The following is a 27,623-nucleotide window of genomic DNA, read 5'->3' as shown; positions in this document are numbered from 1 at the left end:
TCTACAGGGTCGCAGGCAAGCTGGAGCCTATCCCAGCTGACTACGGGCGAAAGGCGGGGTACACCCTGGACAAGTCGCCAGGTCATCACAGGGCTGACACATAGACACAGACAACCATTCACACTCACATTCACACCTACGCTCAATTTAGAGTCACCAGTTAACCTAACCTGCATGTCTTTGGACTGTGGGGGAAACCGGAGCACCCAGAGGAAACCCACGCGGACACGGGGAGAACATGCAAACTCCACACAGAAAGGCCCTCGCCGGCCCCCAAACCCAGGACCTTCTTGTTGTGAGGCGACAGCGCTAACCACTACACCACCGTGCCGCCTCAAGTAGAGATAATAAAGGTTAATCTAATCTAATCTAATCTATCAGTACTTTCTGATTCTGTATCTGTTCAACCCACTGTATTGCCATCTCCTCACTCACTGTAGCTTTAGGTACTAAAAATCGATCTGGTAAAGGCTAGCTTCCTCACGTTGCGCCCCCCTGAAGAACTCTGGCGCCCCCTAGGGGAGGCGCGCCCTACACTTTGAAAAGCCCTGGCTTAATATGTCACATACACTGAAATGTTGAAAACGGTAGGTGACAGTGTGTTTATTGAACGCTGCACCGAATCAGGAAAAATCTCCTCCAGCAAACACTCACGAGAACAGAACAAGACGTGCAGTAAGTTAGCAGGCGATTCAGCGCGAGCCGGAGTGCGGGCGCACGACCACAAACTGCACCTGCAGCAGAGATCCATGCACTGATAGTGTTTCTGGAGGTTTTGTTGTTTTCTGAGTCGTCGATTCAGGAAGCAAGAACTATCAAGGAAGGAAGGAAGGAAGGAGGAGCAGAAGTTTTTCAGCCGGACTGAGCTCGTGCTGTTGGAGAGGAAGGGGGGCCGAGGATCGGTAGGAATGTCCCAGAAGAAGAGACCCGCTTTCTACCGACAAGAGCTTAATAAAACCATATGGGAGGTACCTGAGATATACCAGCACCTCACTCCGGTCGGTTCTGGTGCTTATGGATCCGTATGGTAACTATAACTCAGTTTCCTTTGGTGCATTTTAGTGCTTGGCGTTGCACAACTGAGCTGAGCTCGTGCAAGTCTTTAGTATGCGCGTGCACACTTGGCTCAAAGTTGCTCCAGTAGAGTAGTGTGCTCAGAGTGGTGCGCTCAGAATGTCCGTGGGTGTTTTGCATGAACGCAATCCTCTTTTCCATTAATGTAATGCAACTCTTCCTTTCCTCACATAACTTCGAACATACCAGAGAAATCCTGTCTCACACAATAGAATATATCTGTATCTGTATCTTTTGCACACTTGGCTCAAAGTTGCTCCAGTAGATTTTGTGCAAATCGCAAACACACAACACTTCAGGCATCGACATCCCTGTCAGCCTGTTTATCATTTGCAAGGAAAAAGTCATACTCTCATGCATTAACATGTATTTTAATCTTCACTGGTTGGTTTGTTTGTTTATGCATGCTTCTAAATCCATGGAATCTGCTCATCTCTGTCTGAATAGTAGTTTGCACAAGTTATTCAGGATCATTTTAAAAAGCCCGGTTGCACCTTTATGTGTATTTGTTCTGAGTAAGATGGACATTTTTCTAAGACACATGCTATGCAGTGCTGGACAGGATGATGTCACCCAGCATGTCTCTGACTCACACTTCCAGGATTAGGTGGTCTCCTAACTGCTGCTCTAATGACTCATGTTTGATAGGGGCTTCCAATCCTTCAGGGATGTGTGATGTATTACATGGCAAAAAGATCTTGAAATCATTGTAATCGTGACAGATCTCTCTGCCCAGCAGAGTGGTGTGCTCAGAATGTCTGTGGGTGTTTTGCATGAATGCAATCCTCTTTTCCATTAATGTAATGCAACTCTTCCTTTCCTCACATAACTTCTAACATACCAGAGAAATCCTGTCTCACACAATAGAATATATCTGTATCTTTTGCTCTTTATTTAAAGCGTCTGTTTGTTTTTCTGGCCCAGAAAAAAAATCAAGACAAGGTTTGGGTCATTTCAGTAGGAGTGGGGTCAGTTGAGGGGAAGGGTATGGCTTGCCAATTTTTATTTATTTATTTTTTTTTTAAAAAAATTCATTCAGACAGCAGAATGTTCTACAACTTGCAAACCGGTTCTTTAATGACTATGAAATGAAGGTCTTTTCTTCTGATTTATTTCTGAGTGAAACAGAGTCAAGGGTGGAGGAGAAGGAGGAGTAACATAGTAAAAAGACTAAGAGGCAGGTTTAGAGGTGGGATACTTGAATTTTGTCATTTAATTGGTAGAACTCGATATTCAACAGGTCTGTGGTATGAATTCTCATATTTGATTCCTCAAAATAGTTATTACTTAAAAGAAGAGAGAGGATGATGAAGGAACAACTTTTTAAAGCTGCTGTAACATAACTGCGAACAGGAAATAACCTGTCTGACTTTCCACAACTTTCAATGTTCCGAGAACTATTAGCATTCATTAATAAATAAATTTTATTCGTTGGTGAGTGCGGTAGTATAAGTGGAATAAAACACTTTGGTTCATGATGTTCTTGGAAAATAATTATCTTCAGGATGTTAACTTCATGTCTAGCTGCATGATGCTACCCAGTTGTTGATTTGTTTCCTTATAACAGCACGCACTAAAGTATTTTGTTCCTTATGTATTGTGTGTATTATAACCAGGGGTTGTTTTTCCGGTCCAGAAATAGACCCCGCCCTCAACTGTAAAACAGCTGTTCGGTAAATAGGTGACTCATGAAGGCCTAGGTATGAGGTTTGTGTGAGGGTGGAGGCTTATCACATTGTTAGTTGTAATTTGCCTCTGTGGTAAAAGGTTGTAAAATTACAAACTGCTGCTTTAAGCACAATTTGAGCTCAGTTAAGCTGGATGTGAGCGCAGCAAGGGTTTTGGTTTGTTTATTGCTCCTAGCATTGTGGAAAAGTCTGCGCGACTCTGGTGTTACAATGTAGCTGCTGTTTGGAAGCAGACCACAGTACCGTGTTCAGATATTAGGAATCTGTTCTGTTCCATTCGTCTAAAGTGTCAGGCTTGGATTAGAAGTGCAGGAGCGTCTTGTTCCAGCGTGCTCGGAGCATAAATAGATCACTGTGCCCTGTCATATAAATGCCAGCTTGGTAAATCAGTCTCTATGGCTGTGGTTGAATGGTTCAGGGCTTTCTGCTTGCACTGCTGCAGTTTTGTAGCCTTCAGCAAGCCACCTGCAGAATAAATGCAACTTCGTGTAAACCCGTGAGGGTAATTACGTACGGTTTTCAGCGACATGTGCTCTTCTGTTCTCGTTTCACTCTGTTGTTGGTGGGCAAGCGTGGGCTATTGTTTGCGTGGCTCTTTTTCCAGTTGAGATGAAAGGAAAATTCTGTGGGTAATTTCTCTCAGGCTTGCCGAAGCTTGAGGATGAAGTGTGCCGTGACACGCGTTCCACTTCCTGTATGCTTGTGAAGCTTCTGGAATGTTTTCTGAATGCAAATGTACAGAAGGTGGGCACAGGTACAGGTGTTTCTTGTCTTGAACAAGAAACAAGTATTACTGCTTATTCATGTGTGAATCACTGAGAACATTTCTGACGTAAAAAACACATGAAGGATGCTTGAAGCATTCTTCACTGCTGAGTGTTTGTTCTTATTTAACCGCAGTCTTTCTGGATCTGGCACCAGCAGGCAGGAAATTCAGCATTAATGCTACTCGTGTTCAGGGGCCAGGCCATCTGGCTGAGTTTGCACTGTCGTTTGTAGGAACTTCAGGGGATTTTTGACTTTGTTCTCTTGCAACTTGTTGCTCCCTGGAGTACACTGGGAGTTGTTCGTGCTTTTTTTTTTTTTTATTTTTTTAAATGTGCTCTGCTGAGACGGTCTAACGTGCAAAGTTCTTTATGCACTCATTTGCGTGGCCGTCTTCTTAGGAACGCTGCCACAATCCTTATGTACAGGAGCTGGAAAAAATACTTCCTGTTGCATTGCTCACATACCTCAATTGACTAGTACTGCACAGATATCTGGTCGAAAACCTTGGCCTTGTCGGGCACCGAGTAATGTGTTCAAGTCTCCTGTGCCTCGATAAGGAAATGGGAGCTGTCCCTCAAGCCCTGGTAGTTTCCCAGTTTCACAATCTTAATCTGAGTCACAATTTCCAAACCGTTTGTGCACAGATGGTATATGTCATAGCCTGGCGTCTCTAACTGCTGAAAATCTTAGCACAGTGTTTGAACAGCGCAGGCTTTGTGTGGAGCACGCTCATGCTTTTAAGTCCGTGTGTTTGAGTGGGATTTGGCTGTGCAGCTAGGCTGATCCATCTGAGTCACATTTACTCTTATGTAAGGTGTAAAGATGAAGGTAGAGCAGCAAAACAACATCCTGAAGCGTGAGCATGTTGTTATTCCTCTTGTACTACAGCAACGCGGCAACAAATACAAGAACTGTATTAACGTGCGACATGTCATGCTTTGTATTTGTTTGTAGTTATGTTTAATGCTGTAGAACATCCGTTAGACAAGTTGCTTCCTGTTAGCGGGTCCATTATGGGAGCTGTAAATCATCATTCCCTCACCATCCTGTCTCTTTTTCTTCCCCTTGATCATCAAAGATCCTGTCTGAGTTGTCACTATAAAACCGTAACGTATTAGGACGAGTGCATTAATCGTTGAATGCTATAAACCTTCCTTGCTACAGAGCTGCTTTTATAGAAAATTAATCAACACCTTCTGAACAGACAGGATCAAGAATTCAGTTGTGCTGTGGTATAATCTCAGCCGCCCAACCTCATACTTGTACAGATGATGCAATTTATATCATGCGGACTTGGACATCTCAAGTATACAGATGCTTTGTTATTGTTTCCTGTGGTTTACTCGCCAATGCTTTCTCGCTTAGCTTTCCAAATAATTCTATCAGTGAGGTGACTGTGTGGTGAAGTGTACTCTTTGGGCACTGCTGTACCTTTTTTGTCTCCTCCATCTGTACAAGCTTGGCCTAGTTACACTTCCTGGAATCCTTACTGGCTCACTATTGGAGTACGCCAGAGCAAAGTGCAATTGTGACTTTTAAAGCCATTGTTCCCAAAGATCACAGATGATCAGCTTTGCATGGATTCCACCTACAATTAGCTTTGCACCAGTTTAATTTCACCTTAAAGGAAGTTGTAAAAGTAAGACGACAGTGCTGGAAAGCGCCCAGGCCATTAAAACATGCTTCTTTTTTTTTTTTTTTCTTTCTTTATTAAAAAAGATGAACAACTCGTTATATTCTGATTAGCACAAAATATTTTTTCCCAGTACTTTTTCTCCCCCCTCAGTACTTTCACTGTAATTCCATAAATGTGCTCGTTTTCTGATATCACAAAACTAGGCTCACGCGCCGAAGCCGGTCATGATTTATTATGCAAAGAGGACAATGTGGTAATTGGGAGATTGTGCCGTGTTTTAAATAGGGTCATGTTCACTATTTTTATTTCATATAAATAACTCGGCCTTGTGCTGTTTACTCTGAGTGGTGAAGTAAACTTTCAGTGTGGTGGTGTTCATGGATATTGTTAGCGACTGATGCTAAGTATAATTAAAGTGAAATTTTAATGATAAAAAGGCCATATCTTAGTTATTTAACAACATATCTGAGAGAAATGTTGATATTCCTGACAGATCTGTTGCCCCTTTTCCACCAAAGCAGTTCCAGGGCTGGTTCGGGGCCAGTGCTTAGTTTGGAACCGGGTTTTCTGTTTCCACTGACAAAGAACTGGGTCTGGGGCCAGAAAAAACGGTTCCAGGCTAGCACCAACTCTCTGCTGGGCCAGAGGAAAGAACCGCTTACGTCAGCGGGGGGGGGCGGAGTTGTTAAGACCAACAACAATAACAAGACCGCTAAAGATCGCCATTTTTAAGCGACGAGAAGCCGCAGCTGTACAAACGCAAAGTCATCTATTATTGTTGTTGTTGCTGCTTCTTCCGCGTTGTTTTTGCTTCGATATTCGCGCCAAGGTTTATGCAAACGTAGCGACGTAACTGACGTATACAGCGACGTAATGACGTATACAGCGACGTAATGACGTATACAGCGACGTAATGACGTATACAGCGACGTAACTGACGTATACAGCGACGTAATGATGTGGCTTCCTTTAGCACTGCGAGCTATGGAAAAGCAAGCTGGTTCTCAGTTGGCTCGCAAGTTGAACGAGTTGTGAACCAGCACCAGCACTGGCCCCGAACCAGCCCTGGAACTGATTTGGTGGAAAAGGGGTATGTGTCATTTTTCAGACAATTCAGCCTTCACATTGTCCATATCATAGCATGTTTTTAGGGTCGAGTATCAAGAGTCCTTCGAGCAAAGTCTGTTCAGTTGGTGGCCATCTTAGCAATGTTTTCAGGTTTGTAAGGACAAAGTTTGCATAACAGATATGAAGTGTTTCTAACTAAACTACTGATTAAAACTTCTGGTCTGTAGGCTAAAATAGCATGAAAAAAAAATATTGCAGTGCCCTATTTCTTCTTAGTTTTCTGGTAATGTTTTAACCAACAAACCAGTTGTCTCTTCTTACGGGATAGGTGGGACTTATGTAATACAGCTGCCATGTTGAGTGTTACACATTTCTCCATTCATATTTTAGCACTGGCTAGTCTCTATTTAAAGTGTCTCTGGTGTTAGCGAACAAAATAATTCGCTTTAGTTACTGACTAGTTTACACTTGGTGTTCATTTCTCTGTTGTCTAGCAACCATGTACTTATGTTGTGGATCATTTATTCACTTTTAAAGCACCAAAAGCTGCAGAACATGTGCACTTAGCTAGCTAACGAGCTAATTCAGCTAAACTAAAAGAGTTTTGGTTGATGATGTACATTTTACCTGGTTAGATATGTAAATGAATGAGAGTATGACGATACAAATTGAGACTCCGATACTAAAATCACATTTGCGTCAAGCTGTAACATGCAAGTTTGCTTTGGGTTAAACTTCCAGTTAGCCATTTTGGATAGGAAGGGAGTACTTTGCAAATTACAAGTCATGTACAGTATATTCACAGTCCTTGGCAGGTCGAGATGTGTTCCTATGCCAGTTTTGTAATGCTTTAAGCATAAAGCAAAATATATTAAACGCTGTGTTATTCTAAATAGATTGGTTTAAAATGACAGATTTCCCAGGTGTCCCATCCATCCCTTCATTACTAAAAGATCTTTCCATATGTTCTCCAGGAACCCGAGTGTACGGTCCTTAGCAGTTTTGAAAACTCTACCTTTTGGACATGACTCATCTTTTGTCTCTGCCCTTCCAGAGTAAACACACAGTCCTCAGTGCGCTGCACAAATTGTTTGCTCGTCCTGATTTGTAGCGGTGATGATGTGTTCTTCTCTGCAGCTCGGCGTATGATGTAAGGACGGGCCTGAAGGTCGCTGTGAAGAAGCTGTCGCGACCTTTCCAGTCCATCATCCACGCCAAGCGCACCTACCGAGAACTGCGGTTGCTCAAGCACATGAAACATGAGAATGTGAGTTGTACTACTCACCATAATTACAGAAGTGGAAATGTAACCGGGTCAGAGTGATCTGCAGAGTTAAAAATAGTAGCAGTTTAGGCGCATGCACTCAAAAAACAGACTTTATTTTTTTATGCAGTGTTTACTCTCTGGCTCTGATAATATGAATGTTTTAAACAATTCTCACACACATCCATAGAATGTGAATTGAGCTTCTGTCATGGTGAACTGAGCCTCATCTTTTACTCTCACTTAGACCACTATACAAGTGTTTTCTTCCTTTTATCACACCAACAAAACCAGCTAAACGTAAACATCCTCTGTTTGACGGAGGATGAACCCCGACTCATATGTTGCATGCATTTCTTATGCAACATAATTGATCAGTAGCTCACTTTTGCAGATTGTATGTGTGTATACTTTATATCTGAGTTGGAAAGGGTGCATTGACATGATGTATTGCTTGATAATTATTTAACATGGAGACTTGCTTTAAATTGCATGATGTCGAAGAGATCTGTAGCTTAATGCTAAAATCAGAAAATGTATTTGCTGATTGCAAATGCACTCTCAGCTTCATTGTTTAGCAGGTTTTTTTTTGGTGCTAATATTCTATTCAGATTATAAACCAGTATTGTTCAATGGTTAATTATTATTTTATTTTTTTTTTACCATAGTGTAACCTTTTGTGTTGTGGAAAATGTTCAGTTACAGTTTTACCTCTGACTGTTACACAGCACTAACGCTGGAGACTCCTTCCAGAAATGTTAAATAAGCTTTCACAAGGAAAATATTTATCAGCAAGTGCACACGTTTTATTAATTCAGACCATCCGTCATATAGACGAGATTGTGTAAGGTGGTACTACAGAAATGTTCGAAAGAGCAGAACTACTTACAGGGCTGCTGTTCCAGAAAATTAATCGACACATTTTGACCAATCAGAATGGAGAATTCAGTAGCATTGTGGTGCAATCGTGATTATTATTTTAAGCATTATTGTGAACGCGACCTGGAATTTTGTGCATTGTGGTATTTGGGACTTTTTCTTAAGTCTCAGTAAGAATATTTAAATACACATGAATGACAGTAAGTTAAAGTAGGACGGAGACTAAAAGAAGAAGCTGTGATGCGTAAAATTAGGCAGTCAGCCGGTGTTAAGTATTGAAGCCTTTCCTGAGTGTTTCTCGGCTTAGTTGGCGTGCACATATGAAAACCAACTGCTTCTTTTTTCTTCTCTTTCTTCTAGAGTAGGTGTGTGTGGGTGAAACACTGTTTTGGGCCTTTGCCACACACACACACACCCCACAGGCTTATCACACATTTGTACGCACTGCCACTTCCTCCCTTTTTTTTTTTTTCTCTCGTCCAGATCAGCTTTTTGATATGTGCTTGGTACACTTCTCATCCCTGAACATGTGTGGGTTTTGCTTTTTTTTTTGGTTTTGTTTTGTTTTTATTTATTTATTTTTAAACTAATCCTTCATCTTCAACAGTGCTGTAATGGCTGCCAACTGATCTTCTCGTGACCTAATTGATGCTCAACGTTCTAGCGTGACATAAAATGTGTAACATGAGCAGAGTCATCATTATAGAGCAGCTCAGTGATTCAGACAGTCACACAGAGGTCATGGAGAGGGGTTCCCAATCCCACTGAGCCCAGAAAAGCTGGGACGACTCATGGGGTGACGGTGTATCATAGCTGCAGTTACGAGGATGATCTCAGAGGCTGTTCATCAACTGACATCTCCGTGGAAAGAAGAGATCCTAAAATGGGTGGACTCCCGAGTAGCTAAGGTTTCGCCCTATTTTCAGGAGATGAAGAGCATCTGGTCCAAGAGTTTTTTTGTCCTGCTGTTGGTTGTTATGACGCAACTCAATCAAAGGTTTCTGTCCGTATCAAGAAAACCGTTTACACTCTTCTACTCCCCCCCCCCCCCTCCCCCCCCCGTCCTGTTCAGAGCTCTGTTGATCTCATAAAGCATGCAGTACAGATGTGAACATGTCTTGGTGACCTTGTTCAAATCCATTTTTAAGGTGGTCAGGGTCATATTTTGTAGAATGAACACACTGACAGATGTTCCTCGGCAAGTCCTTGATATTTACCTGCCTCATGAGACTCAAGAAATTGCAGGTTTTGAGGTTTTAGATGCTTGAAAAAGCCCGGTGTAAATGATTTGTCTCTGCTGTTCACTTGTGATCGGGTCACCCAAAATGAAGGTTAGTAACAAATCTGAACAGCTGCTCAGAGGGTAGAAGATGGAGCCAGTTAAGAAGGCAAAGAAGTAGTTGAAATAGAATATTCAGATCACATTTTTTTTAGAAGTAGTCTTTATTTTTGTCACATGTACACTCAAGCATAGTGAAATTCCTCCTCTGCATTTAAGCCATCTGAAGCAGTGAAGGCATGCACACGTGAGCGTACACACATACCCAGAGCAGGGGGCAGCTATTGACCCTTCCCACTCACGTGACCTTCGTAAACGCGACCGCCATTTTAGACATGAAGAAATAACGGTTTATGGCACAGACCCTTTCGGTTCTCGCTCATCTAGCTGCTACAATGACTGCTTAGACTGCAACAATAATACCTAACACACATTTAAGTATCCGTCGTAAAGACGTGAAACTCGTCGAGTGACGAGTGTGTTCATTGATGAGCTAACACAATCTAAAAGTAGACATAGCATCACACTGCCCTGGCGCTGTGTACAGTTTACCTTCTATGGTTTGTGCACTCACTATTTGCCATTACTTTCTCCAACCCAGTGTTCGAACTATGCCGATATTTTCGGGGGGTCCCTTTTTTTCCCTTGGGGGGGGTGCTTGCGCTTGTCTCAGAGCGCGGATCTCCAAACACATGAGAAGCCTATCTTACGCACATCACGCGGACTCCACACACGCATCGCGTCTGAAGTCATAACTCATCAGGGGAAATCGTGTCCGCATTGGCATGTTCAAAAAACAACCTCGCGTCAACAATGATACCACACGCAAGAAAAAAAAACAGTCAGGCTACTCAACACATCTGATCCACAGCAGCACCAAAGCATCACTGGAAATCATGTCAACAACCAATCTTCCATTTCAACACGCGTCAACAAACAAATGGCACCACAAACATGAACGAATCGGTCAGGCTACCGATTCCAAACCCACAGCAGACGAATAATTAAATGCATCTTACCTTAAAGCAGAATCGACCACAAAGGAAGTGTGTTGGCACTGTTGGCACACTTCCTTTCTACTAGTTTGTGTCCCCAACCTGGCAGCAGCAGTCTTTGTCATATCGGTTTATTTTATCTTTGATGTAAACACAACACTTCGGATATGCAAATGTGTCCCGTTACACACGATTGCTATGTCAATAAACATCATTTTGCCAATATTTTAGAGACCATCCATCTTCTCCGTCGGTCAGCATCTGTCGGGATCCGATAAAATGATAAATCTTGCCTTGTGTGTTGATGGTTACTACATCCAGGTGCACAACAATATAATGGCATGATGGAAGTCTTGCTGAAAGTAAAAACTTTCTTTGATGGCTATATTCCTTTCGATGCTTCGCCGTTGTTCCTCGTTGTTGGCTGTGGTAGACTACTGGTAGTTCATGTCCAAAATGGCAGCCGCATTTGTCGTGACGTCACGTGGGATGGGTCAATACTACAGCGCCCAGGCAGCAAGTGGGGGTTAGGTGCCTTGCTCAAGGGCACTTAAGCCATTCCTGCTGGTCCAGGGAATCGAACTGGAGACCTTTTAGTCCCAAAGCTGCTTCTCTAACCTTTAGGCCGTGACTTTTGAAAGGTAGATTAATTAACCTGATGTCATTGCTTTCCCCACCATTTATATCTTAACATTCACTATTTGACCTTTTTCTGACACACTGGATGACCTGGTTGCAATAATTTTGTCCAAAGTGTATACGAACTTTAGCACTCGATACAAATTTTGACGCGATTGATAAAGTGCTAAATTATGTTAACTTTTTATAATGGATGATTTTGAGCTGTAAAGATCAGTGGTTAATAATTGCATTGAAGAGGCTAAAAATGAAGCCCACACACTTTAAATGTGCACTTGTGTGAGACTAGTTTTTGTTGTTGCACTTGCTTTCTAAACACACGCTGCATGCAAACTGATTTGCATTGTCTGAACCTCTGAATGTCAAATTTCTTGCAGGTGATTGGCTTGTTGGATGTGTTCACACCCTCCACCACCCTCGAGGAATTTACAGATGTGTGAGTAAATTGTTAACTTTTTTTTTTATTTTTTGGTGCATTGACCTCATCAGCCTCTGGAGCAAACCTGCAGCTCCATCAGATGTAAAACATTTCAGTAATGTCTTGCGTGCATGTTTAAGATAGTAATTCTGTTGTGCCACTATACTGTACTGTCCTACATTGATTGTTTAATGCATCAACTAATGACGTGGATAGCTGTGCACACACGTCTGTCATATACAGTTAGGTCCATATATATTTGGACACTGACACAAATTTTGCTTTTTTACCTGTTTACTGAAACATATATTCAAGTTGTAGTTATATAATGGACATGGACATAAAGTCCAGACTTTCAGCTTTCATTTGAGGGTATCCACATTAAAATTGGATGAAGGGTTTAGGAGTTTCAGCAACTTAACATGTGCCACCCTGTTTTTAAAGGGACCAAAAGTAATTGGACAATTGACTCAAAGGCTATTTCATGGGCAGGTGTGGGCAATTCCTTCGTTATGCCATTCTCAATTAAGCAGATAAAAGGCCTGGAGTTGATTTGAGGTGTGGTGCTTGCATTTGGAAGATTTTGCTGTGAAGAAAACATGCGGTCAAAGGAGCTCTCCATGCAGGTGAAACAAGCCACCCTTAAGCTGCGAAAACAGAAAAAACCCATCCGAGAAATTGCTACAATATTAGGAGTGGCAAAATCTACAGTTTGGTACATCCTGAGAAAGAAAGAAAGCACTGGTGAACTCATCAATGCAAAAAGACCTGGACACTCACAGAAGACAACAGTAGTGGATGATCGCAGAATAATTTCCATGGTGAAGAGAAACCCCTTCACAACAGCCAACCAAGTGAACAACACTCTCCAGGAGGTAGGTGCATCAATATCCAAATCTACCATAAAGAGAAGACTGCATGAAAGTAAATACAGAGGGTTCACGGCACGGTGCAAGCCACTCATAAGCCTCAAGAATAAAAAGGCTAGATTGGACTTTGCTAAAAAACATCTAAAAAAGCCAGCACAGTTCTGGAAGAACATTCTTTGGACAGATGAAACCAAGATCAACCTTTACCAGAATGATGGAAAGAAAAAAGTATGGCGAAGGCATGGTACAGCTCATGATCCAAAGCATACCACATCATCTGTAAAACACGGCGGAGGCAGTGTGATGGCTTGGGCATGCATGGCTGCCAGTGGCACTGGGTCACTAGTGTTTATTGATGATGTGACACAGGACAGAAGCAGCCGGATTAATTCTGAGGTATTCCGAGACGTACTGTGTGCTCAAATCCAGCCAAACTGATTGGTCGGCGTTTCATAATACAGATGGACAATGACCCAAAACATAAAGCCAAAGCAACCCAGGAGTTTATTAAAGCAAAGAAGTGGAATATTCTTGAATGGCCAAGTCAGTCACCTGATCTCAACCCAATTGAGCATGCATTTCACTTGTTAAAGACTAAACTTCAGACAGAAAGGCCCACAAACGGACAGCAACTGAAAACCGCTGCAGTAAAGGCCTGGCAGAGCATTAAAAAGGAGGAAACACAGCGTCTGGTGATGTCCATGAGTTCAAGACTTCAGGCAGTCATTGCCAACAAAGGGTCTTCAATCAAGTATTAGAAATGAACATTTTATTTACAATTATTGAATTTGTCCAATTACTTTTGAGCCCCTGAAATGAAGGGATTGTGTTTAAAAAATGCTTTAGTTCCTCACATTTTTATGCAATCATTTTGTTCAACCCACTGAATTAAAGCTGAAAGTCTGAACTTCAACTGCATCTGAATTGTCTCATTCATCTCATCTCATTATCTTTAGCCGCTTTATCCTGTTCTACAGGGTCGCAGGCAAGCTGGAGCCTATCCCAGCTGACTACGGGCGAAAGGCGGGGTACACCCTGGACAAGTCGCCAGGTCATCACAGGGCTGACACATAAATACAGACAACCATTCACACTCACATTCACACCTACGGTCAATTTAGAGTCACCAGTTAACCTAACCTGCATGTCTTTGGACTGTGGGGGAAACCGGAGCACCCGGAGGAAACCCATGCGGACACGGGGAGAACATGCAAACTCCGCACAGAAAGGCCCTCGCCGGCCACGGGGCTCGAACCCGGACCTTCTTGCTGTGAGGCGACAGCGCTAACCACTACACCACCGTGCTGCCCCACATCTGAATTATTTTGTTCAAAATTCATTGTGGTAATGTACAGAACCAAAATTAGAAAAATGTTGCCTCTGTCCAAATATTTATGGACCTAACTGTATAATATTACACACACCTACATCTACAGTATGCGGTGCTCAAGTGCTCAGTTTTGGAAATCAAAAGCACCAGTATTTTTGCCCACTTTACACCTTTAGTTGGGCACACGCAACATTTTTAAAGCAGCCATTTTTCTTTTTCTGACTTTTTTTCAATCTCACGTACATGTTCTGTGCTACTCTCTTCTTTCTGAGCTCTGAGTGTGGGAGATTTTTAGAAACTGATCTAACAAAGTAGCCTAGTGCTTGCTGCAGAGTCAGACTCGAGGCAGCAGGGGGTGTGCAAGCAGGTTGATTGTGTGTGCGTGCACACGGGTGCGCGCTTGGTTACCAGGCAGAACAGCGAGGGGAGGTCCATTTTGGTAGGAAGACGAATCACAGAGGATAGGCTATTGCTTCTCGAATGGCTATTGCTCTTTTTAGCATGAGCGTATGTCTGCTTCTGCATGCATGGTCAACAGGGAGTTTGTCACCAACATACACATTTACCTCAACTGTGAAAAAATGCACTCGCAGCACTTTCATGTGCTTGTTGACAATATGCACATGGGCCCTTTCACTGTTTAGATCAGACAGCGTATGTGTGAGCACTGTGACTGTCTGAAGGGATTAGAACACACACATACTGGGAATATCCACAGTTCCTATGGCAACAGGCTCTCGCCCCTTTATGTGTAACTTTTGAATGTGCAATAGCTTTCAGTTCTCTAAACCTGATGCGCAATGTTTCGCACAGGGAACATGCGTCAGAGAGATGGGGAACAAAAGGAAGACAGGTGAACAGACAGCATTTTTTTTTTTTGTATCACACAGTGAAGTATGGGACAATAATAAATGACTTTTCGTAATTTAACTGAATAGAAGAAGAGCAGGAGGTAGAAGTCGTCTTTGTCTGTACATTGTACAGTGTACATAATGGCATATTATTATTATTATTATTATTATTATATCCCAGCTTGTTAGGAAGTTGGGATCAGAGTGCAGGGTCAGTCATGATATGGTGTCCCTGCAGCAGAAAGGGCCTTCGTCAAGGGCCCAACATTGGCAGCCAGGTGGTGATGGTGCTTGAATAAAGATATGCATCAGAATTTGATCTTGCAGGATGCAGTTTTACTTTCATGTATGTATGTGCAAGCAGCTACATGTGAAGCTCTTGGGACAAAGACCACGTTCATTAACATGCACGTGACACGGCACTGTTATGCATTTATAGCATCTTTAGTAACTGCCTGGTCAGGGTGGTGTTTGGTTTATATTAGACCATTAGTTTGTTTATATTTGGAAATGAAATTTTTGGAAATATTACAGACGGGCATAAACAAAAATAATACCTGTGCAAATGGGATTAAAAAAAACCCTAATCCTGCACACATCTCTCACTGAGACTAATTATTAACTCAAGTGATGTAGCTGAGGTTGAGGAACTTCCACTCTGACGCCAACATAGCAGGCTACGAATGGAAAGCAAAATGTAAATTTGGCAACTTTTATGGGTATTGTAATGCGACGGGAAACCCACATACAGTTAGGTCCATATATATTTGGACACTGACACAAAGTTTGGTTTTTTTGCCTGTTTACTGAAACATATTCAAGTTGTAGTTATATAATGGACATGGACATAAAGTCCAGACTTTCAGCTTTCATTTGAGGGTATCTACATTAAAATTGGATGAAGGGTTTAGGAGTTTCAGCTCCTAAACCCTTCATCTAAAATCTACATGTGCCACCCTGTTTTTAACCTCCTAAGACCCAAGCTGTTTTTTTTACATGCATTTTTTATTTCTTTTTGCTATTTGGGCTTATTAGAACCTGATTAGAATAAAAACTAAGCATCATCTTTGATAAGATGTACTTTTTGAGAAAAAGTATGTCCACATATGTGGATTCTTGTTCTGAATTTCTAAAAAGTGCTGTCCACGTATGTGACCGCTAGGCCCTAGGAGGTTAAAGGGACCAAAAGTAATTGGACAATTGACTCAAAGGCTATTTCATGGGCAGGTGTGGGCAATTCCTTCGTTATGTCATTCTCAATTAAGCAGATAAAAGGCCTGGAGTTGATTTGAGGTGTGGTGCTTGCATTTGGAAGATTTTGCTGTGAAGAAAACATGCGGTCAAAGGAGCTCTCCATGCAGGTGAAACAAGCCATCCTTAAGCTGCAAAAACAGAAAAAATCCCATCCGAGAAATTGCTACAATATTAGGAGTGGCAAAATCTACAGTTTGGTACATCCTGAGAAAGAAAGAAAGAAAGAAAGAAAGCATTGGTGAACTCATCAATGCAAAAAGACCTGGACACTCACAGAAAACAACAGTAGTGGATGATCGCAGAATAATTTCCATGGTGAAGAGAAACCCCTTCACAACCCCCAACCAAGTGAACAACACTCTCCAGGAGGTAGGCGTATCAATATCCAAATCTACCATAAAGAGAAGACTGCATGAAAGTAAATGCAGAGGGTTCACTGCACGGTGCAAGCCACTCATAAGCCTCAAGAATAAAAAGGCTAGATTGGACTTTGCTAAAAAACATCTTAAAAAAGCCAGAACAGTTCTGGAAGAACATTCTTTGGACAGATGAAACCAAGATCAACCTCTACCAGAATGATGGAAAGAAAAAAGTATGGCAAAGGCATGGTACAGCTCATGATCCAAAGCATACCACATCTGTAAAACACGGCGGAGGCAGTGTGATGGCTTGGGCATGCATGGCTGCCAGTGGCACTGGGTCACTAGTGTTTATTGATGATGTGACACAGGACAGAAGCAGCCGGATTAATTCTGAGGTATTCAGAGACATACTGTGTGCTCAAATCCAGCCAAACTGATTGGTCGGTGTTTCATAATACAGATGGACAATGACCCAAAACATAAAGCCAAAGCAACCCAGGAGTTTATTAAAGCAAAGAAGTGGAATATTCTTGAATGGCCAAGTCAGTCACCTGATCTCAACCCAATTGAGCATGCATTTCACTTGTTAAAGACTAAACTTCAGACAGAAAGGCCCACAAACAAACAGCAACTGAAAACCGCTGCAGTAAAGGCCTGGCAGAGCATTAAAAAGGAGGAAACACAGCGTCTGGTGATGCCCATGAGTTCAAGACTTCAGGCAGTCATTGCCAACAAAGGGTTTTCAACCAAGTATTAGAAATGAGCATTTTATTTACAATTTATTTAATTTGTCCAATTACTTTTGAGCCCCTGAAATGAAGGGATTGTGTTTTTAAAAAATGCTTTAGTTCCTCACCTTTTTATGCAATCATTTTGTTCAACCCACTGAATTAAAGCTGAAAGTCTGAACTGCATCTGAATTTTGTTCACAATTCATTGTGGTAATGTACAGAACCAAAATTAGAAAAATGTTGCCTCTGTCCAAATATTTATGGACCTCACTGTATACTTCACACAGTTCTGGATTTGGATTCGTGACCGTGCCATACTGCTCCGTCTAGTGGAAAGTGGACGGCACAGGAAACTCGGGTGACTAGCTTCTGTTGAATGTGGAGAGCTGAGAGCTGACTGCTTTGCCTTGTCCCTTTTTTAAAAGGCATCTTTCCCCTGAAAGCTTAGCACTGCTGGCTTTTGGGATGGTGGGAAAATTCCTGGCAGCTACTATGGGAAAGTCCTACGTGGGAATTTTATTGAGAGTTTCCTCAGTGCACTTAGGATCATTTTCTATTTTTATAGATCATGTTCTTTTTTTATTTGGACTTTAGATGTTTCTTTGTCAGATATAATTCCCAGAAACTTGAAGTGTTTGTGAGGTGTGTATTTTGTTTGTACACATACACACACACACACACACACACACACACACACACACACACACACACACACACTGCTCTCTGTGTAGTTGAACTGCTAACCAGTCAAGTGCCAGGGCAGTCTGCCCTTTCTCCTTTCAGTTCAGTAGGGTAAAGTGTATTTGACACCAGGACTCCACACACTACTGCACATGCACGCACACAATGAGAGACGATCTGCACTGCCAAGTCTTGGCTGGCTGTGCAGTGAATGGATATAGGACTGCTCCTTAAATGCAAGCACATACATGCACAAGCATGCACATACAATATGCACACAACTATGTCAGACCATTTTTTTCACACTCTTCCGTTTGCACAAGCGTAAAAGCATGGAGACAGAGATAAGTATACTCTAGGAGGGCCAAAGGGGATAAATCCAGAGCTTAATTTAGCAAGACATTCATGGTGTGTGTGTGTGTGTGTGTGTGTGTGTGTGTGTGTGTTAATGCACTCTGTAAGTTGGAACCTTAATGGACAACAATGTTGCAGTGTGTGTTTGCAGAAGCTTGCAGTGAAGCTTTGGGCGAGAAAGTGTTCTTTACTTGTTTGTTAGAACTCAGTATTCCTATCAGTTCCCAGGAACTGGTTCTTATGATAATCACAGTACAGTGTTCCTGGCACCACTTTGGCAGCGGGTCAAACATGTTCCTATTCTGCCACTGATGGACCCTGCCATTTCTCCATCGCATCCACTCCCTGCCTCCTTTTGCTCTATTTGTAGGTGCATTCTGAACATAGAGCAAGTCTGTTGCTGAGGATGTTTCGTGATCTATTAAACTTGTGGCACTACACAGATTACTATAAAAACACAAGTTTGATCACTTGAAGTCTGTTTCGTGGATGTAGCTGTGTGCCCAGCTCATGTATGCCAGCGATCGCCCATGATACTTGCACACTACACAATGTCACCTGGTGAAATCCCAGAAAACGCACGCCTGCACACTAACTCCCACTTCTCATCTCATCTCATTATCTCTAGCCGCTTTATCCTTCTACAGGGTCGCAGGCAAGCTGGAGCCTATCCCAGCTGACTACGGGCGAAAGGCAGGGTACACCCTGGACAAGTCGCCAGGTCATCACAGGGCTGACACATAGACACAGACAACCATTCACACTCACATTCACACCTACGGTCAATTTAGAGTCACCAGTTAACCTAACCTGCATGTCTTTGGACTGTGGGGGAAACCGGAGCACCCGGAGGAAACCCACACGGACACGGGGAGAACATGCAAACTCCACACAGAAAGGCCCTTGCCAGCCCCGGGGCTCGAACCCAGGACCTTCTTGCTGTGAGGCGACAGCGCTAACCACTACACCACCGTGCCGCCCTAACTCCCACTTTCTCTCAAAAATAAACATGGCAACTGTATCACGTGGCACAGCGGAGCCTGTGCAAGTAGCTGTCGTGGGTTTTTTTCTACTATTTTATACAGAAATAAAAAAGAAAAATACATGAAAATGTATAGGAAGGATTGATTGGGGAGACAGTTGTAGCCAGGAATGTCTGTTCTGCAAAGAGAACTGGAGGTATAGTGAAAAATACTGTGCATAGACAGGAATAATGTCTTTTTTGGTGTTCCTAACAACTATTTTGGCCCTTTTCCACTACCCTTTTTCAGCTCACTTCAGCCCGACACAGCTCGCGTTTCGACTACCTCAGAGCAGCACGACTCAGCTCGCTTCAGCCCTACTCAGCACCCAAAACTCACACAGTTTTGGAGTGGGGCTGAAGCGAGCCAAACCGAGCTGAGTGAGGCTAGGGGCGTGAGGAGACACTCCCCTGTGCACTGATTGGTGAGGAGGAGTGTCCTCACATGCCCACACACGCCCCGCGAGCACGCTGGGATCTGTAAAAACCGTAAACCCGGAAGAAGAATAATTACGAATTACGAGAATTATGAAGCCTTATGCGCCTCGCCTCATCTATACGCTCTTGCCAGTATCTGTTGGCGTTGTCGGTGACAACAAGCCACAGCACCAAGATCAGCAACACTAATGACTCCATGTCCTCCATGTTTATTGTTTACTATCCGGGTCGTGAGACTACCGCTTAAAAGGTCACTGATGTCACTGTTTGCGGTGCCTAACGACATCATGTGATCACCCACTTTCGCTAACTCCACCCAATGTGTCCACCCACTTCCAGCCAGCACGGTTCAGCGCGGTTGTAGTCGAAATGCAACTCCAATAGCCCCACTCAGCTCGACTCAGCCCAACTCAGCCACGTTGGTAGTGGAAAAGTGGCATTAGTGTATAACATGCCAAATACTTTCTTCTAGAATGATTCTTAGATTATTCTGCTTTACATTTTGCTCTCGCTCTCCCACACAAATGGATAGAACTTTGATTCAGAGATCTGCTGCGCATGACAGCAGATGAATTTGATTTCTTCTCAGACTCTCATTGGCTGTTTTCTCATCGCTGTTCTTGCTACTCGTTGTACAGGGGCTCACGCTACGAGATTCATGATTGAGAATGCCCAACAAACTTGAAAATGTTAGAATGCCTATGACTGCTCACGGACTGAGAAATTTGCATTGCTGATCTGATTATACAAGCAGTCTCCAAAATGAGTCTGCAACAGGGAAATCTGGGCTAGTGTACATTCAGCATTATTGCTGCACATTGAGTTCAGCATTTTGCTTCATCAACACACTTGGCACGCTATGATCACACTGCAAGAAAAAGTAGGCCATGTGATATCCTTAGACCAGACTTTGGGCAGAATAATTTTGAATCTGACTTCTTGTCAAACGTACCAGTATGCCATACAGGCAAGCCAAAAAAACTCAACCAAAAGCTGAAATTAAGTCATTTGATAATGGTGTAATTGAATCACTGTTCTTACCTGTTTGTTAACAATCTGGGGTTATTGAGTCGTTTTGGTTTCTCTTGAATCCCAGGTACCTGGTGACTCACCTAATGGGCGCCGACCTCAATAACATCGTCAAGTGCCAGAAGCTGACAGACGACCATGTGCAGTTTCTCATCTATCAGATTTTGCGAGGCTTAAAGGTCAGTTTCTCTTCCTTAATTTGCCATTAGCAGTGCAGTACTGTAAACCTTGAGCATGCCATTCATCTTAGCCTTCTCTTGAAAGTTTGTATAAGTAACAAGCAGCACTTCAAATTGCTTGCTAACTTCACACTGATTGCTAGTGTTAAACTACAAAACTGGTCAGAAGTTAGTTAAACCATCAATTCTTTTGATTGCTAATGTTAGTTTGGCTAGTTAGAAACGTTTGTCATAACTAGCATGTTGGTTCATTTTCTATTAGCATTCTTAAACTAGAGAACTATTCAGAAAGCTGACTAAGTCCATGATGATTATAAACTATACATTATTTTGATTACTAATGTTAGTTTGGTTGGTTAGAAACTTTCTTGATACCTAGCATGTTTGTTCATATAGCTAGTGCTTCCACTTAATTAGCATTAACATTCCATTCAGACATCTCTACATGTCTCTTAGGCTACATCCACACGACAACGGCAACGAGATGTTATTTAAAAAAATATCGCGTCCAAATGGGCAACGATCAGTAAAATATCAGGTCCATATGGCAACGCAACGCTTGCTGAAAACGATGCAATACACATGCCACACCTCTAGGGGCGCTGTAAGACGGTCCCTTCGGAGACACCAGAACAATAGAAGAAGTAAGGACGCATGCGCATAAACTATTATGCGCGAGACTTCATATTAGCCACAAAGTCAGAAAAATCTGTTGGTAAAATTACATTATAATGACCAAATACAATGAAAAGTATTTTTCCAGTCTCACCTGTGAAAGGTAATCCCATGTGATCTCATTTGGACGGTAAACCTGTTGGTACAGTTAAATGCAGCACATGAATGAGGCATCTTTATTCTCCGCTTTGACCCATCCAATATGGCGGCGAGGATGACGTATGATTCTACGCGGAAGGCGGCGTCTTTTAATGGTCCGGAATAAATTGAATGCTACACGTTGATGGATTAATTTGTTCTTCTACGCCCTTTTTGAGGAATGTATTGTAGGACTTAAACCAACATCTGAAGAGGTGAGATCGCTCCTTTTTTTTCCCTATTTTTGCTGGCGGGATTGACTCTGCTCTAAGGGCTATTTTCTCTCTCTCTCTCTCTCTCTCTCTCTCTCACTTTGCACCATTACACAATAAATATTCACAGTGAAAATATTTTGTAAGCGCGTTTCATGAACCAAGTTATAGGATTTGTTGACAACTCGCATCGAGTTCGTTACACTTCTACCCGGCGTGAAGCACTCACAGTCATGTGGTTGTGACGTCATCGTAAACAAATCCGTTCTACTCATCCAGACGACTTCGGAACGGCAACGTTGCCAGATCTTTCCACTCTGGAACCCGTTCTCAAAAGATTGCGTTTTGGGACACCCAAAACGCTGGTGCCGTGTGGACGCCAGGCCGAAACGATAAACAATTTTATCAGATTCACCTGAATCCGTTGCTGTGTGGACAGGGCCTAAGTCCATGATGATTATAAACTATACATTATTTTGATTGCTAATGTTAGTTTGGTTGGTTAGAAACTTTCTTGGTACCTAGCATGTTTGTTCATGTAGCTAGTGCTTCCACTTAATTAGCATTAACGTTCCATTCAGACATCTCTACATGTCTCTTAGATTCAAATTGCATTTTGATTAAACTCTAGAATCAGGTTTGCTAATCCTTCCTGCGTATTCTGGTGGTTATATTTTAACGCCTCATATGCTACATCTAGCATGGATCAGCAATGCTACCAAAATGTAGCACTGTGTTTACCAAGCATATAATGTTCCTTATCCTCAAGATATTGCCTATTTTTGGTAAAGCATTCTTTATTTATACTCATTAGCCAAATGGCTAATTAATTGTTCTGATGGCTGGACAGTGACAGAAGGAAGTGTGTTGGTTTATAGTCAGGACGTAGAATCCTTGGACTCTTGTTTGCTAGGATTATTGTAAACCTGGTGCTCATTCATAAATGGCTTTCTCTTTTGAAACACTGTAAAAAGCATGCCGCTTTTCCACTACAAACGCGGCTGAGCCGTGCCGTGCCGAGTCGAGCTGAGTCGGGCTGAGCGGGGCTGTTGGGGTTGCATTTCGACTACAACCGCGCTGAACCGTGCTGGCTGGAAGTGGGTGGACACATTGGGTGGAGTTAGCGAAAGTGGGTGGACGTCATGTGATGTCGTTAAGCAGCGCAAACAGTGACATCAGTGACAGTGGCGGAACAAGTCAGAGCCGGGCCGGGGGCGGGGCAAATGACCGGGCCCTTTATTAAAGCTTATCATAACATCATTTTAGGCTACAAAATGTCCGCAACTGCGGTGTTTACCAATTTCAACACTACTGGGTGCAACTATGTTATTTTGTACATTAAGTCCTTCAAACGAACATGTAACTCAGAAACAAAAAAACATTCGGCGACATACTGTACATGGCTCATAATAAAACATCAATAGCCTACTGCGCGCATTATTTGAAGGGCATACGGCGAGCCTTGCGCTCCGCGAACTCGTCCACGATGCTCTGTATGTCACTGATTCAGTGATCTTTTAAGCGGTAGTCTCACGACCCGGATAGTAAACAATAAACATGGAGGACATGGAGTCGTTAGTGTTGCTGGTCTTGGTGCTGTGGCTTGTTGTCACCGACAACGCAGACAGATACTGGCAAGAGCGTATAGATGAGGCGAGGCGCATAAGGCTTCAGAAATTCTCGTAATTCGTAATTATTCTTCTTCCGGGTTTGCGGTGTTTACAGATCCCAGCGCGCTCGCGGGGCGTGTGTGGGCATGTGAGGACACTCCTCCTCACCAATCAGTGCACAGGGGAGTGTCTGCTCACGCCCCCAGCCTCACTCGGCACGGTTTGGCTCGCTTCAGCCCCACTCCAAAACGGTGCGAGTTTTAGGGGCTAAGCAGGGCTGAAGCGAGCTGAGTCGTGCTGGTTTTTGGTAGTCGAAACGCGAGCCGTGTCGGGCTGAAGCGAGCTGAAGTGAGCTGAAAAAGGGTAGTGGAAAAGGGCCATTATTTACAGTATGCGGCATTAGCTAAAGTCACACTTTTCATTTTCTGTTTGTGTTCTTAAACAGAAAACGATCAGAAAGACAGCTCCAGTAGATATATAAACCATAAATTGCTTCTTTATCAGTCTTAAAGATTTTCAGAAAGCTAGCCATCTCCATAATAAGTATAAACTAAGATTGTTTTGGTTCCTAATGTTAGCTTGCTAGGTTAGCTTGCTAGCTGTCTAGTAATAAGCTTGCTGAAGCTGTAAATATTTTATTTGAGAAATATGAAGGTAAAAGTTTGTCAGTATGGCAACTGACACACTTTGGGACATGTTTTGTATGGGAATTAATTTTTTTTTTTTTTTTTTTCCCCCGTTTCACAAGTTTAGCCTAGAGTTTGTTAAGCAGTCAGTTTCATGCTAGCTCTGTGATACAGCTGATATCAGAGCTGTAGTGTGTGTGTTTCATAATTAATTTATATCTCCTTAGTTGGACGTTTCTCAATGTTTTTTCCCCTCACATGATGCAACACAATAATGACATTAAGTATTGTGTGTTATCATGTACAGTATTCTAAGGTATATTTCAGTCTCAATACAGCACAGTCTGTTCTTATTTTGTCTGTTGTTTATCCCTTTTGGTTACTAACATCTGAGTCTTTAGCATTACTATTTCATTTAAGCATAAATATATTATACCCAAAGCACTTTTACAGATCAGCTAAAGTTTAATAAGTGCAAAAAAAAACCAAGAGCTTCCTGTGAACAGCCATAAGCGAGCTCTTATCTGGGGCATGGGCTAATTCATACAGCTTCATTTCAGTGCAAAAGTTCACTCAAATACTAATATAGAACTCGCAGAGGCTGTTTCCACTGACATAACAGAATATTATCTTCTTAGAAATGAAATTCTCAAGTATTGCATAAACATTGGTAAATTCAGTGTCTTGTATATTTCAGTACACAGGACATTGTTAGACCTTAGGGATCATAAATGATCCCATACCTTAAATGAGTTTTAATTCCACCCTGGTGACACACAATAGTGCATTCTGCTTATGATGAATGAAGATGAAAAGCTATTTCCAGTACCGTGATATTGTTTAGTCTGTCTGTCTAGCTAAAACCAAACAGGAATCAATTTCCTGATTGTAATTTTCTATTTTGCGAAGATAATGTGTAGTCGGGACGCATTTGGTCCGAATCAAATACAAACGATTTTCTAAATTGCATGCAAAATATTGACCTATATTAGTTTTTTCAGTTCACTTTAATGTATAATTAACTACCTTTCCACCGTCTGCATAACGACCTAGAAGTGATGAATTTATCCGAGGTTCAAGTAAGGCTGGGATTTGAGCTTATGACCTTAGTTATTATCAGAGAACCTTCTGACAACATCTGAACTCGTCATTTCTCAGTAGTTCACTGGTTTTGTATTTTTTTTTCCTTTTAGTACATTCATTCGGCAGACATCATCCACAGAGTAAGTGAACACTTCTGCTTTCGCTCTCTCTCTCTCTCTCTCTCTCTCTCTCTTTCTTTCTTTCATGGTCCCTTTGTGTTTCTGTTCTTATTTTGTGATCATTAAAAGCACATATTGTTCCTGAGGGCTGCATGCTCAATGTAATATTCACTTCACGACTATGGGGCCTTGTTGGCTTTTGTCATTATTTCGGTGTAGTGATTTTATTGTCGGTCATGCCACGGCCAGGTGCGCTGGGTTGGTGAATTGCTTCTCGCATCACTGACTCTGTAAACAAGGCTTTATGATCTAGAAGTATGGTATTTACAGCTACCCTATTTAGATCCCATCAGCTGGCATCATTCTTTTTGCTGTTAGGGAAGTAGAAACAGTAATGTTGTTTTACTTTTGTATTTCATTGCAGGACCTGAAGCCCAGTAACCTGGCTGTAAATGAAGACTGCGAGCTTAAGGTCAGTAGGCATGTGTTATCTCACCATGCTTTACTTGTTATTGTTTGTTGTGTAACCGCTAACCTGTGATGACCGGTACTGAGTTTATAGCCCAACAAACAGATGGCAAGATGAGATCTAATTAAATGTGCTGAGAAGTCCATGCTGTTTTATGGCTGATTCACTTCCTTTGCATTTCATGCTCAGATCCTGGACTTTGGCCTGGCGAGACATACAGACGATGAGATGACCGGCTATGTTGCCACGCGATGGTATCGTGCGCCTGAGATCATGCTCAACTGGATGCACTACAACATGACAGGTTTCCGGCTTTCTGTTTATTTTTATTGGGCCAAAGAAATCTACAGTGGTATAATGGGGAGTATCAGGGTTCAATTTTAGGGCTGATATCATTCTTTAGTTTAAAAAAAAAAGTTATTCTGTCCCTCACATGCTCAGCCCAAGTACAGCGGATGTCTTGAGTGTTGCTGGTGGTACAAATGATTGTGCTTGTCTTTATGGTGTGTTGCAGTGGACATCTGGTCTGTTGGCTGCATCATGGCTGAGCTTCTCACTGGACGGACTTTATTTCCTGGCTCGGATCGTATCCTTTCCCCTCTACACCCCCCCCCCCTTTAAAAACATGCCTGCTTTCAGGAGAAGCTGCTATTGAGGTGTTAATTGATCTTTTGATTGCCAAGACTTCACTCACACAGATGAGGGCTTCTGTTTCGCCCCCCATACTGCCAGGATCCCCCCCCAATCCCCCAAGAGCAGTTAGTGACCTTTTTTTTTTAAATAGAACACAGTTTAGAGGAATCTAATAACACAGATGCCTGCAACTCTTTTTCAAGGGGCTGCTTTAAAATTTACCACAACCCCTCTGTCACTCCCTCTTTGCCCAGAGGGAACAGTAAGAAAGCAACCACAATTCCTTGCAATAACTCACCGAGCCTGTTTCTCTTTACAACAGTGTGTGCTTTGCTTGTATTTTTGTGCACATGCTCCCAGGCTTACCTCGAAACCAGTCCACACATGCCATGCCAGGAGTATCAACACACAGCATTAAGCTCCTTCTAATATGCATCTGGCTTTTGGAACAGATACAAAAACCAACACCCAACAGGAGTCTGGGCGTTTTAATTTTTTTTTTTTTGGTCAGTGTAATTTATTATGCATGTCAGACCATACTGCCAGGAGAACGTTCCTAGTCCTGAGCCCATGTATGCACTCAATTACTTGAAACAGGTGTTTTTTATTTGCATTTTGGGCTGTGTGTGTGTGTGTGTGTGTTACACCTTCATGATTGGTGGCTATGTGCTGTAAACACATAGACGATGCACTTAAATCTGAATTACCTGCCATTTCCATGGATTTGAAACAGGACACACAGTACGAAAGGCCAGTCAGAACTTTCAGAATATACAGTGGTGCTTGAAAGTTTGTAAACCCTTTAGAATTTTCTATATTTCTGCATAAATATGACCTAAAACATCATCAGATTTTCACAGAAGTCCTAAAAGTAGATAAAGAGAACCCAGTTAAACAAATGAGACAAAAATATTATACTTGGCCATTTATTTATTGAGGGAAATGATCCAATATTACATATCTGGGAGTGGCAAACGTATGTGAACCCCTAGGATTAGCAGTTAATTTGAAGGTGAAATTAGAGTCAGGTGTTTTCAATCAATGGGATGACAGTCAGGTGTGAGTGGGCACCCTGTTTTATTTAAAGAACAGGGATCTATCAAAGTCTGATCTTCACAACACATGTTTGTGGAAGTGTATCATGGCACGAACAAAGGAGATTTCTGAGGACCTCAGAAAAAGCGTTGTTGATGCTCATCAGGCTGGAAAAGGTTACAAAACCATCTCTAAAGAGTTTGGACTCCACCAATC

At 42.3% G+C, this 27,623-nt stretch overlaps 1 protein-coding gene across 4 annotated transcripts in view; it reads left to right on the top strand.

Annotated features, from left to right (window-relative positions):
- Window positions 1-615: 615 nt before the first annotated feature.
- Window positions 616-27,623, top strand: part of mapk14b (mitogen-activated protein kinase 14b) — a 39,393-nt gene continuing 12,385 nt past the window's right edge. For 2 of the 4 annotated variants that reach the window (XM_060909857.1, XM_060909858.1), the window contains exons 1-9: window positions 6,290-6,384; window positions 7,209-7,289; window positions 7,372-7,501; window positions 11,668-11,726; window positions 20,696-20,807; window positions 25,262-25,291; window positions 25,695-25,742; window positions 25,929-26,043; window positions 26,254-26,325. In XM_060909857.1, the coding sequence (XP_060765840.1) occupies window positions 6,308-6,384; window positions 7,209-7,289; window positions 7,372-7,501; window positions 11,668-11,726; window positions 20,696-20,807; window positions 25,262-25,291; window positions 25,695-25,742; window positions 25,929-26,043; window positions 26,254-26,325 (724 nt within the window). In that variant the 5' untranslated portion in view covers window positions 6,290-6,307. Of the gene's footprint in view, window positions 1,028-6,289; window positions 6,385-7,208; window positions 7,290-7,371; window positions 7,502-11,667; window positions 11,727-20,695; window positions 20,808-25,261; window positions 25,292-25,694; window positions 25,743-25,928; window positions 26,044-26,253; window positions 26,326-27,623 lie in introns of those variants that run through there. The other 2 variants (XM_060909860.1, XM_060909859.1) reach the window with 2 other exon arrangements.

Source organism: Neoarius graeffei, chromosome 26, assembly GCF_027579695.1.
Source record: "Neoarius graeffei isolate fNeoGra1 chromosome 26, fNeoGra1.pri, whole genome shotgun sequence".
Taxonomy (NCBI): Eukaryota; Metazoa; Chordata; class Actinopteri; order Siluriformes; family Ariidae; genus Neoarius; species Neoarius graeffei.
This window is presented reverse-complemented; position numbering and strand designations above follow the sequence as displayed.